Source organism: Pyxicephalus adspersus, chromosome 4, assembly GCF_032062135.1.
Source record: "Pyxicephalus adspersus chromosome 4, UCB_Pads_2.0, whole genome shotgun sequence".
Taxonomy (NCBI): Eukaryota; Metazoa; Chordata; class Amphibia; order Anura; family Pyxicephalidae; genus Pyxicephalus; species Pyxicephalus adspersus.
Window position 1 is genome coordinate 64,297,019 of NC_092861.1, and position 13,961 is coordinate 64,310,979.

The 13,961-nt window shown below is 36.9% G+C and overlaps 1 protein-coding gene across 1 annotated transcript in view; it reads right to left on the bottom strand.

Moving 5' to 3' along the window:
* Positions 1 to 690: 690 nt before the first annotated feature.
* COL21A1 (collagen type XXI alpha 1 chain) overlaps positions 691 to 13,961 on the bottom strand; it is a 110,289-nt gene continuing 97,018 nt past the window's right edge. Inside the window, exons 24-30 of the mRNA XM_072408462.1 lie at positions 12,935 to 12,979; positions 11,682 to 11,714; positions 9,702 to 9,848; positions 8,753 to 8,807; positions 3,347 to 3,547; positions 2,102 to 2,179; positions 691 to 1,238 (exon numbers count right to left, since the gene is read on the bottom strand). Coding sequence (XP_072264563.1) covers positions 1,051 to 1,238; positions 2,102 to 2,179; positions 3,347 to 3,547; positions 8,753 to 8,807; positions 9,702 to 9,848; positions 11,682 to 11,714; positions 12,935 to 12,979 — 747 coding nt within the window. The 3' untranslated portion in view covers positions 691 to 1,050. The remainder of the gene's footprint in view (positions 1,239 to 2,101; positions 2,180 to 3,346; positions 3,548 to 8,752; positions 8,808 to 9,701; positions 9,849 to 11,681; positions 11,715 to 12,934; positions 12,980 to 13,961) is intronic.

Here is a 13,961-nt window from a genome sequence, read left to right on the forward strand (position 1 = left end):
TACAGAAATACATAAAATAATGATAAAAAAAAATAGCTTCAATAATACTGTAGGGTCTTCATTTTAAGACCTACCTAAAAGAATTTTAGAGTTTAAAATACTTACAAGGGAAGATGTAAAGTTAATGCCATATTTTCTTATGTAAGTTGGGATTCATGACAAGGGATATTGTTTGAAATTGTTAGAAAATTGTGAAAAAAGGTTAGAACTAAACTCATAAAGTATTATCTTACTAAATGGCTAGTAAGTTATTGGAACCAACTACCAGCATATGTAATGCAAAAACAGTCCTTTAAGCCTTTTATATCCAAACAATATAGCTATAAAAAATAAAGTAAATGACTACATTAATTAGCCTTTACACGTTACCAATGTTATGTGGTTTTAGCTGAGCTTACTTAATTCAATTTGATAATAGTCTTTTTCCTAAGTAGTATGAGGGCATATTTTTAATTATCCGCGGGGGTGGGTTGACAACAATAAAACAATCAAATATTTTATGGTTTGTATTTCACGTTGCAATACATTTCCCTAAATGGAGGACATACAGATTATTCTATATTTTTGACATCAAAAATGTCAAAAATATTACTGGCATCAAAAATTGATTGTCTTTCATGTATTGTTCCTATGTTGGCAAATGAATTAGGGGTTTAAAATAAGTTCTGTATTAAATAAGATACACACGGATTTGGTTTTCTCTTTAAATAAAATGTAGATTTTAACATTCTTGCACAAAAGTTGGCAGAATATTCTAATGACACATTTTGTACAACATAACTTGATGTAAAACTATTCACAGTTTTATATCTGCATACTTTACAGATAGATAAATATTCATTATAAGCAGAGCTTTTTTCAGATACATGCCACCACTGCAAGCCTTCAGATTTATTGACCATCAATGCTTTTTTCTCCTGAAGGCATTCTTTTTTAATTTACAAAATGGAGGTACTTGGGTTCTTACAAAGTTGACCACTGCAAATCTTCCTGAGACATGAAAGACAAGAAATGGTGACAAAATGTAACTTTATCCTTTTAAGATCATCATTAATAGTTTGGTCCTTTTCTAAATGGATCTCTGCCAACAACTGCACTGAAGCACAAAGATGGGTCACATATTCCTTGTTGTCCTGGTGGTCCCTGTGATCCAGGTGGCCCACGTTCTCCATCTCTGCCTGGAGGCCCCGGTAATCCTGTTCGTCCTTCTTTGCTCATTCCAGGTGGGCCTATGGGTCCTGAAAGTGAGAATAGATGCCAAAATGAATAATAACATCCCTACATAACTACAATATATGTTGTTGTATTAGGTTATGTTCACACTGCTCCCCGCAGAAGCACCATAAAGAATGAATGGGGGTAACAGTGAGTGGGACAGTTCTCGGTTACAGCATTTCACTGCCACCAGCTGTCAAACATGCAGATGCTGGTTTCAAGTGCCAGCCATTGGGAGCCCAATGGGATTGTTTGATTCCAAGGCAGGTCTGAACCTGCCCTTACTGAACACTAACACTAATCTGCAGTACCTGACAACTGTTGCAGTGAAATGAACCTAACTCACAAACCGCTTAACTTGTGTTGCATATTTGTTTTCTATTCGGTTCTAATGCTAGGATTTTAAATACCTTAATTATAAAAGTAAAAGAAAGGTAAATCTAGAACTTGTTTTAGTTTCAGAATGAATAAGACAGTCCACATAAAGAAAATGCAGATTACATATGAGAGAGTATAAACTGATTTTTTTTTCTTCTTTTATAAAACGTTATCAGTGATGGAGGAGGTGGCATAAACAGTGGTCCTAAGGTGGCCTTATATTTAACAATAACATAAGGCTTTAACAACAGTCCTAACAAAAGACCCTAAAATAATACATTTCCTGGGGAAAATGCCTAAAGCCAAGCCCTCACCCTCCTCTGTAGCAGAGATGATCCACTACGTAGGCATAATGAGCAAGAAGTAGATCAGTCTATTTTTTGGTAAAATTTGATAACCTCACTGGAGTTTCCCTTTTTTAAATGTAGTTCTTTAATATAAATTTCCTAACAGCTAAGAAATTTTAAATATTATACACTTTAGACTTGTCCTTATGGTTATATTGTACCTGGAACTCCAGGTGGTCCCTGAATTCCGGGTTCTGAGTCACCTTTATGTCCTTTAGGGCCAGGCCTTCCTGGAACTCCTGTATGTACATTGCATTGAGAAAAAAAGGATTGTAGAATTAAGATTTTACAAATCATAAAACCAGGCCTTTAGATGGTCAATTCCTTCAAATGAAAACTAATGTAAACTGTTAATAAAAGCTATACATACAGTTGTACATTGTATTTGGAGCAGGCATTAACCTTAAAGAGGAACTAAAGACAAAAGTGCCTAAAACAAAAAAAATTCCACTTACCTTCAATCCGGCAGGGTGTTCTGATCCACCCGGAGGTCTCTTCCATCGGGTCCCGTGTCGTCCCAGCATCCATCCGCGTGCTGGGCGCCCCCATCTTTGTCTCTCCTCTGGGTTTTTCTTCCTACGTCACCCAACCCAGGCGCGAGAACAGGTGAAAAAACTAACCGGCAAAAAAAACTTGCCGATCTCACTGCGCATTCGTGGGATTGGCAAATTTTTTTCCCCACGAAAAGGAGCACCCAAGAGCCTCCCGGGATTCCTATGTCAGGCTTTGTGCTCCCATTCAGAATTAGGGGGTAGTGCTGCAGTGGGCAGTGGATATGTTATCAACTGGTAGTAAGTACACTTCTCTTCTATTCATCATAGCATACTTTACACGTTAGTAAGGAACAACATTTAAAGATTAGGGGGAGTGGAATTTGGACTGACATTTAAACAAAAAATCATTAATTTTACGATATTACAAATTAATAAATATGACTTTGTGGTCACAAACGTGTGACATATTTAAGATGCAAACATTACAAATCACTATGAACCTATGCACGACTTTGTATATTTAGTCTCAGTTTATTATGATATGTATAGTCTTTCTGATATTACAGTTTGTGTTATAAGTATGTATAAGTAAGTATTTAAAAATAACCTGATGAGGATTTTAACTGTCCTTCTCTTCACGAATAAAAAAAATTTTAAACATACAATTTAGGTAAAGTTAAAGAAGGGACAATACCTACCCTTCCCTATAAAAACATGGCCTGGTGAGGTCAGAACACTACATATTTCAAAGGGGCAAGTCCTTACAGGACCTATACAGGACTTGTATATCTCCAACCAGTGGTGAAATGTCAACCTCCACTCTCTTCGCTGGATGTTACAACCTACACTCAATAATAATGTTATACAGCACAATAAGCACATATAGTACCTTAATTTCATGTTTATACATACCTTTATGTCCTTGGATACCTTGACGTCCCGGATGCCCTACAGAGCCAGGAAAACCATTTCTGCCAGGTGTTCCAGGAAGTCCTCTTGGTCCTTCAGGGCCCATTGGCCCTTGAGGTCCTGGAGGTCCAGGAGGTCCTTGCTGAGTTTGACATTGATCACAGCTTTGCAGTCTTTCAGAATGTAATATTAAAGGTAGTTGGGCTAACACAAATTAGAAATGGAAAAAGCTGAATAATGATATTGTCATACAACAAAAGAGCCAGCCTAACATAGCAAAAACAGAATATCATAACAAACAATTAAGTAATATTACCTGTGTGTTTAATGTATTGTATTCATTTCCAGAATTCATTAAAAAAAAAATAAAAGTCAGATAATTACTCTTTTTTAAAGTGCATCAGTAGTAGAGTCTGGTAGCTTGTTAGCTATCAATCTATGCCAAAAGATTGTAGTATAAGTTATTGAAGATGCAGGTTTTCAAGAATTTACCTCTTTTTCAGGCTTTATACCTTTATAAAAAAAGGTTCCTAAAGCCACAATTTTTATAGACATACAGAACTATAATGTGGGGCAATGTCATATAACCAACAAAAAATACAACAGTATAGTCACATGAGTAGTAAATGTTATGATATGTTTAAGCTATTCAGAGTTTTTGAAAGTTATTGGAGCAACTTAATAAAACAGCTTTTCTTGACCTTTTTCTAACATGGGGGGAACCCCTGGTATAATTACTATATCCATAGCTCACAGTACATTAGCTTTGGTGGTCAGCAGGGAGAATGCTTCTTATATTGATGGCCAATGAAAAGAATGTCAGCCTTACAGACCACCCAAAAAAATAGCTGGTGTCAATTAAACTGTCCCGAGAAGTATTATTAATAATAATATTATTATTATTATTATTATTATTAATAATAATAATAATAATAATAATAATAAACATGATTTAAATAGCGCCAACATATTATGCAGAGCTGTACATTAAACAGGGGTTGCAAATGACAGACAAATACAGACAGTGACACAGGAGGAGAGGCCCTGCCCGAAGAGCTTACAATCTAGAAGGTGGGGGAATTAACACACAATAGGAGGGGAAATATGTAGTGCCCTTTTAAATGAGCAGAAAGTAGGAGCAAGCGGAATAGGATGAGGAAGACCATTGCAGAGAGTTGGGGCAGCTCTAGAAAAGTCTTGTAGACTTGCATGTGATGAGGTTATGAGTAGGGAAGTCAGTACTAGGTCATTGGAAGAGCGGAGAGAGTGGTTAGGGGAGTATTTGTTTCCGAGGTCAGAAATATAAGTGGGACAGGAATTATGTCGGGATTTGAAAGCAAAGCACAGGAGCTTGAATTTGATTTTAAGGTGATATAGAAGCCAGTGTAGAGAACTGCAAAGAGATGCAGCGGAAGAGGAGTGGTGGGAAGGATGGATGAGTCTGGTTGCAGCATTCATAATAGATTGTAGAGGGGAGAGTCAGATTAGTCGAATACCAGAGAGGAGGAGGTTACAGTTATACAGACGAGAGATGATAAGAGCATGTACAAGGAGTTTGGTGGTCTCTAAGGACAGGTAGGGGCAAATTCTGGAGATGTTGTACAGGGGAAAGTGACAGGACCTGGAAATGTTCTGAATATAGGGGGTAAATGAGAGGGCAGAATCAAAGGTGACACCGAGACAACGTGCCTGAGGGGAGGGCTGAATAACAGTGTTGTTAACAGTTAGATATATGTCAGGGGGAGATTGAAATTTGAGGGGGGGGGGGATGATGATGAGTTTTGTTTTATCCAGGATGAGTTTCAGGAATCGGTCAGACATCCATGATGAGATGGCTGACAGGCAGCATGAAACCTTATCCAGGACTGAAGGAAAAGAAAGACAGGTCAGGGGTAGACAGATAGATTTGAGTGTGATCAGCATACAGATGGTACTGTAAGCCACTGCTTTGGGGAACACCAACAGGGAAGAGAGTTGGAGAGGAAGAATTACCACTGAAAGAAACTTGAAAGGAGCAGGAAGACAGATAGGAAGCAAACCAAGAGAGAGCAGTGTCACAGATACCAATGGAGCGCATGATTTGTATTTAGAAGGGGGTGATCAACAGTGTCAAAAGCGGAGAAAAGATCAAGGAGAAGGAGCAGGGAAAAGTTGCCTTGAGACTGAGCTCTGATGAGGTTATTGGCCAGTTTAGTAAGGGCTGTTTCAGTGGAATGGGCAGCTCGAAAGCCAGAATGGAGAGGGTCAAGGAGAGAGTTGGTGCTCAGGTAGTCGGTGAGTCTTTTGTAGACAAGGCGTTCAAGAAGTTTGGAGACATATGGGAGGAGGGAGATATGATGGTAGTTAGAGGGTAGGGAGGGTTCCAGTGAAGGTTTCTTCAGGATAGGAAGAATTATGGCATGTTTGAAAGCAGAGGGGTAGATACCAGTGAAAAGGGAGAGGTTGAATAGTTCGGTTAGGGCAGGGGCCAGGGTGGAAGAATGGGCACGGAGTAGATCAGAGGGAATTGGGTCAAGCGGACAAGTAGTAGATGGAGATGATGAGAGAAGAGAGGAGACTTCATCCAGTGAAGGTTGTTGTGGGGGGAGCAGGTGTGGGGTTTAGGAGGGAGTCAATTGTTGAGAAGAGGTTGCGTGGTTTGGAGGCTTGAGAGGAGATGACAGCAGAGAAATAATTTTGTTTGGTGACTGTCAGTTCAGTGTTAAAGCTTTCCAGCTTGGCTTTGTAGTCCATGAAGTCAGCGTCGAAGCCAGATTTTCTCCACTTGCGCTCAGCTGCACGAACAGTCTTTTGTAGCTGTTTGGTGTGATTGTTGTGCCAGGGTCGGGGGTTGGCAGGGCGGGGGTAGTGGAAGGTGGCAGGGGCAAGTTTATCCAGACCCAAGGAAAGAGAGTGGTTTACCCGGGTGGCAGCTACATCTAGGGAGGTGATTTTGGAGAGAGTGGGCGTTAGGGATGCAAGGTAGTTTGAGAAAAGGTTGTGGTCAAAGTTACAGATATCTCTCTGCCATTGACCAGGTCAATGTGGCTAAGCAGGGCAAGAGTTTGATATGTTGAAGGTGATAAGGTTGTGATCAGAAAGCAGAAAAGGTAATTTGTCAAAGAGGATGAGGTTGCACGGTTTTGAAAATACCAGGTCTAAACTGTGTCTGGCGATGTGTGTGGGGCCATTGATGTTCTGTGTGAGTCCAAATGAGGAGGTGATGGAGAGCAGTTTGGCTTAGGAAGGATAGTTGGGCTCATCCACTGCAACATTAAAATCACTGAGGATAAGGGTGGGCAGGTCATGGGAAGGAATGTGTGGAAACCAAGAGGCAAAGTTATCCAAAAATTGTGATACTGGGCCGGGGGGCATAGACAACAGCAACAATAAGCGGTAAGGGGTCCAAGAGACGGACAAAGTGGACTTCAAAGGAGGTGAAAATGAGAGAGGGCAGGCTAAGAAGGATTCTGTATGTACAGTTAGGTGAGACCCACACCATACCCTACTTTGTTGCCAGGTCTAGGGGTATGTGTGAAGTGCAGGCCTTTAAAGAAGAAAGCAGCAGCAGCATTCCATTGACTGCCAGAGAGAGGGGGTAAGAATTTATGGGTAGGGTGAATGGGGATGCGGTTAGGAGAAGGGAGTGTCCTGCTGAGAGTGTATGGAAGGGGGAGGCTGTGGGGGGACCAAGGTTGGGTGAGATGTCACCAGACAGTAGTAGTAGACAAAAAAGGTGCAGGAGCAAAGACAGAGAAATCAGGAGAGTGAAGGAGCAGAAAGACAATGATTTATCATAATGGGGAGGAAAGGGAATAGTGCCACAGAAGAGAGTGCAGGGTGAGTAATACATTTTGACAGGTAATTGTGAACCATATGAGTCCAATGAACAATGTGGCAAACTGTAATCCTTAAGAGCCTAATATGTGTGGTAGTGAGGCTTCTAAGCTTGTTGAGATCCAGTATAATAGATTGTCCAAATCTGTTCCAATTCCTGGTTCTATTCCCTGGATTCTGAAAGCATTTATAATTTTGGCAATTAAGATTTAGGCACGTGACCAGGGCCCCACGTGACCTTGCCTGTTGTTTAAATAGAAATGCTTTGGACCCTGGATATGGATAGACTGATGGGAGTAACAGAGAATTTTGGATATCAGTTGAACCTGGGAAGGGGAGGGGATTGGCAGGGCAATAAAAACAATTAACACTAAACTAGATAGGGAACAGATAGTGCTATGGCCAGATTCACTTTTGTGCAAAACATTCACCTTATTACTATAGACAATCATAGGTAAATTGCATACAGATTGGGGATAGCGGTCAAATTGAACAGCATACCATAGACAATCATAGGGAATATATTGCCCATTGGTCTATGAGCCCCTGGTAGCCTCTGGAGGAACCCTATGGTTCCATGGAACCCTGATTGAGAAACACTGGACAAAAATATAATAAATCCAGGAACATCTTTCATCCTTACGTTTAAAAGTAACCATACTTTTGAGAGAACATCAGGCACTGGAAATCGGTGTATGAGCAGACTGTAAATCTCTATAAGTATGTTTATTTTAAAACCATTTTCAGGTATAGGGTTCCAAACACTTGCATCATCAATAAATTAAGTTAGCCTACAAAATGAATTACAAAGGTAACCTTTGCAAGATTTTTATTACTGTCTGTGTCCCCTGAGGGGGATTTACCATCTCTTTTTGTCCTAAAGAACAGAAACTTAGGAAAAAAACTTTATTGTTAACACCTGTTCTGGTGACAAATGTCATTTCTTTAGAAAGATTGTCTTTCACCTTCTGTTGTGTTTCCAGGAGAAAAAGTGATGAAAAATCATGTCACTGAGACACAAGGTATGTCAGGGGTTTAAAAAAAATACTTTAGACTTTAACCAAATAGAAGCTTCCAATGTCCTGTTTGGCAACAAAAACACTGGTCTGATGTATCTCTCATATATTAGTTTAGTGTATTATTGCTGTTTTTGTAAAATTAGCCTAAATGGAGTCTTTGGAAATGTGGCAATTTATCACTGCTAAAAACCTAAAGTGCTCACTTTAAGGAACAGTTCACTGATATTTCAATTAAATGTGTTACACAAACCTGCTGAGCTAATCCAAGCAGTGGCTTGGTTTTTTGTTTTTAGCTAGCTGGTACAGCAATTGTGCAGACACTGATTAACTCTCCAGCACCTACCAAAACCTGAAAAATCAGTTTTGGATGAACTGATCATACATTAGTATGTGTTACAATCTAATTTAAATAATACTTTTGGTTTTCTTTTTTTTTCTAATAACTCAGTATTGCTTTGTAAAGTTTATATGTTGCTTTTTTATTATTATTCTAATGAGCACATTTAGTAGTATTTACTTTACAAGTAGTGTCATTTACATTAGAAGAATGATTTACTATCTAATTGTGACATACCTTTTAAAACATCAAGACAGACTTGTCTTATGAATTGTTCAGATTGTTCTTTTCCCTTTGTAAAATAAACATTTTATTAATACAAAAATGTAAACAAAAATAATAATATGTAAGCAAATATACAAGCAAAAAAATCATATTCTTTTTAAATTGTAACTATAGTTAATTTAAAAAGTCTATGCATTTTATGTTCTGAGTTTTCATAAAACTCAAACTCTTTGCAATAATTATTGTACCTGAATTCATTAAACTTACTCTTTTTGTAAAAGAGAAGTGAGCACAGCCTAGCGGCATGCCCAAGCCAATAAAGATAAATGAACACCATGAGACGCAAATATTAATTTGTATTGCTATATATTTAAGTTACAGGGTGGATTTGTACCTATAAAAAGTTGGAAACATGGTAATTTGCACACCTTGGCTTTATGGTAAAGCCATATCACATTATGAATCTTCGTGTCTTTATAAGCTAAAAAAACAATGGGGTACTGCAACTGCACATCTTCTAGATTTTGTTCAACTTGCTAGAATGAAAAGTCCACTTGGGATGTTAACTATAGATGGGTCTGATGTATACCTTGCGTGTGAATGGAAAGGAAGGTGACAAAGGGAAATTCCAGTTACTCATCAGATCATTTTATTATAATAGAATGGGTAGCTGCCCCAATGTCATCTGTACAGTACACATCTGAACTATTAAATGTCCAGTTGTCTGGATGTACTAAAAGTCAACAGGTATTTAAGGAAAACTTGTACTAAAAAAATATGGAGGCTAATATTGCAGCACTTCATTTAAAAATTGCAGTTACCTTGATATCTCTGGCCTTATTGCTTTTTGCATCACAGACCCAGTACAAGCCTGACCCTAGTTAAGTCCAATTCTAACTTTTTGTTTGTTGCCGTAATTATGAATCATTTACTTATTTTCTCAACCACTGTCTACACATACAGGCCTTCCTTCCTGTCCTGGCAGCCCGGGAGGGCCTCTGTCACCAGTGTTTCCTCTTGGACCTGGAGCACCAACTAATCCAACAGGTCCTGGTTCTCCTCTTGGTCCACTAAATCCCTGGTGTCCTGGGTCTCCAACTTCCCCTTTCTGTAAAACAAATTATTTTATTACAATAAATTATTTTATTATGGCACCAATTTGCAACATATTTAGCTGATTTTCTCAAAGAAAAAAAAAGTAAACAAAACCTCTGCAGAAAATTAAACCTAATATATTTTTGCAAAGTGTATTGCATAGTCATTTTTTAAGTAAGTGCCATGGTCAGTGGCAAAAGATGAACGAAATGGCAATAAAGAAAAAGGTAAATTTTGGCTAAAGGAAAGTCTCTAATTTTCCACATATCTTAGGGCTACTGTCCCACAGTGGAGACAATCACGTCAATTTACTACAAACAGCTAACAAATACTAATATCCCAACACTAACACCCAATACTACTACTCCATAGTGAAGAGAATGACTGAAAATAATTTGTATATTCAAGAAAGTCAGTAATACAAAGCAAACCTCAAAATCAACAAAAATAGCCCACACATGCCAGTAAAATTGTCCCATAGACAATTATATTAAAAATATTTGGTATACTCTAGACAGCCAGTGATACAAAGCATACATCAAATACAACCAAAGACAATAGCAATGAATTTATTTATTGTTGTTCATTTATTGTTAAAAATAATTATATTTGATATATTTGAGACCATCTGTTCTAGCTACAAAATAACACTGATGCTCTTTCATATTCCATAATCATGGAAAGAAAGAAAAAGTGTATGGAGGTTATAATTTTTTTTCAACTGTATCTTACCATTTACAAATGTATTAGGTACCAGAACTTAACATATGATTGTAATATTTTCAGAATACTAACTACTTTAGTTTTTTTATTGCTGTTTCTTCTAAGCCAGGCTAGTAATTCACAAATTCTAGGGTATACTGATTATCTGAAAACTGTTATTAGCAGATATGGTATAAGAAACAGCTGAGGTTAAACATTTTCAAATAAATGCTTAAGTACTGATCAAAGAAATAAACATCCTGTGCTACTTAGTACAAAAAAACATGCATATTTCTTTCCAAAATAAATAAACAAACATGAAGTTTTGGATGGCAGTAATCAGTTACATTATCAATTATAAAAGAGTAGGACCATATGGTGGGAGTTAGCACAGATTACATTTTTACTAATTCCTATTTCTGAAAAGTATACACCACTCTGTTATCCTACAGAACTGCGGTTGCTGAGAAATATATTTTCTCTAGATGCAGACATTTTGAGGACAATTTGAGGACCAGTGGTAGCAGAAGACTGTTACAGAGGTACAGGCTTGCAATATCTACAATTGCCATAGTTGATTTTACATTGTAAAAACCTCCAGAATGTGATCCTGGTGATAGCATAGGGTGACAGTTGAGGGTTCCTATAGAACCTAAATAAAAAGCCAAAGCCTGACGTTAAAACAGAGAGTCGTGCCAGGTAGCAGACAGAAAGAATAATAAAGTCATAAGCAGATGCATCCATAAGTAGAGTATTTAAAAAAATAAGCTGAGAGCAGATGTACTGAGTACAAAATGAGTTGTTGACAGCTCTAAAGCTCACAAATGCAAATTTAGCAGGTTTAGGATAGAGACACATGACTGTCTGTGGTGTATGGTCAATCTTTAACAAGAATGGCTAAACAAAATAAAATAAAAGTTCCCATATATACTCCTAATATTTACCTTTGCTTGTTTTAGGGATTTAAGGCTCACTTCATGGTATTTTCACTTTGTGGCAAAATATGTATATATTCAAATCAATTTCTTTTTTTACACTTACCTACTGTGGCAAAAAAATACACTAGCGTATGTACAAAACAAGCCTATGATCCCAGGGGTGCAGCTATAAGGAACTTTTTTTTATTTTGAGTATTAATACATACCTCTCCTTTGGCACCAACATCTCCTCGTTCACCCTTGGAAGGAAAATAAAAAGTTAAAATTAGCCTTACAGAGAATAAATTAAATTAAATTAATATAAATGTTGTTATTAATATATCATCAGTAATCAACAACTCTGCAGTTTTCAAGGATGTCCAAAGGTACACATTTTCCAGATTTCTGTTCAGGACTTTAAACGTCCAAATTAAAGACAGGCTCCAATTAAATTAATTATGTTTTTCATTATCTATCCCTTACTTCTGTATGGACACATGGAAAACATGTAAAAGTAAAGTACAAGCAGCACTATCAATATTAGCTACTTAATATTGTTTACAAGCTAATAACACATTCCACTCTCTTTACTAGGTTCTAAAACACAAACTCTTTCACCCCCACAGGTGCACAGAAAACTGCTGCTGTGTGCCCAATGCAGTGGCAAACCACAAAGCAAGTAACCAGATTTGCACGTGGCTGTAGCAGTGCATATTGGGCATTACCTATTTATTGGGTTTCATTTTCTTTTGTGTAGCCACCATTTGAATTAACTTCAACAAATGGCTCATTGACCAGTAGCATAAATAGTCCATGGTTTTTAAATGTTTTTAGGAATAAACTATTTTTCATGAATTTTACTAAGGTATTGGGTACTCAAAATGGTTCTAATGAGCTTAAAAAGTTCAACTCCATTTGTTCTAGGGCTTCTTTATGGGGACATCTAATTTAAATATAAAATTAGTAATCCTGCTTTGTACTTATTTTGTTTTTGCTAATCTGAATAATTTGTTTTTTCCATATTAGAAATACCCATAACCCATAAATCTTCTGTCAATTGTATGATGTCCCTTAATGGAAAAGTTGGAATGCCTGCTTTGGAAGATAACTGTACTATATGCATATTGCTATGGAGTGTTTGCCAGTTTGAAAATGATAACTTACTAAAGACAAAGGTTTGAAATCAAGTAACTTTAGGCATAGTAATTTTTCATAGTAAAGCATACACTAAATAAGTAGTAAAACAAAAATGTAGCATGCAAAATTAGCAATCCAATAATTACAACTAAGCAGCAGAGTAAACAGAAGTCTACTGAACTACTTAAAAATTCTTAGAATGCCAGACAATGTCTGATAGTCATGCAGTCACTTGAGGTACATTGCATAGCTTTGTGTAAAAATACATTATTAGTATCCAACACGTGCCATTCATATAAATAAAACATTAACTGCAAGCAAAAATTTAGAAAAATATCCATACCTGTATTCCAGGAATACCAGAAGAACCGTGAGTTCCTTTCTGGCCCTTTAAAAATATATAATTTTCATTTAATTTCTTACAAGGATGCAGCTATTATATATAAATTGCAACACTACACAAATCCTGTTTTTGTAGCCCTGTAATATCGCGATTGATTTTTTTCTTCCATTCTGTATAGTACATTTTAGAAGGCAAATATGTTTATGCTTCTCCTGGGAAAACAGCTACTTTTTCTTTCCTCAATGGAAGGAAAATATAATTGATACAATGCAATGTAAGTAATATTCAATACTGCTAGTGATGGTGGTCCATTTTTTAACAGGCAAGTAACTGTTACTAAAGTATACATTACAAACATGATATATATATATATATATATATATATATATACAACATGAGGGGGGAAATCAACTGAATGGGACGTAGATGATTAAAAGGATTAACAGAGGTTTTACCATTGCTTAATCTGTCCAGAATGAAATTGTTCGTCTCTATCTAATGCAGCTAATCAAGTAGTAAGTCTGCACAAGCCCCCAAAAAAATAGCTCTGTTTGAAAACATTCTGTAATATTGTTTGTAAAGGTAACCTGTCCACAAATAGTCCAGTGCACAGACCTTCAGCAGTAACAAAAAAAAAAACTTTAGGTATTTTTTTTTTGAGTGACTATTTGGGACATTAAGATGCAACACTTTGCTTGACATTGCTACTAAATTGCACACCATTTATCTCATTATAAATATAACTGTCACTATAGGTAGCTCAGGTTATCACTGCAGAGGAGGCTGGTAAGTATAAGGATACACATCTCAACTGCTGATGTCTGCTGCAGGACATGGGAGGGTGGGAATGGGATGGTTACACTATTCCTACTAGACAAAATATCTGTGCGTGTTTATCATTACTTCTTTCTAGTAATCATCTTTATGAATTGTTAAAATATCAATGAAACAAAATATATAAGCTTTACAAATACATGCATTTTGACAGAATAGGCAAATGAACCTAAATCAAAATATAATATAAAAA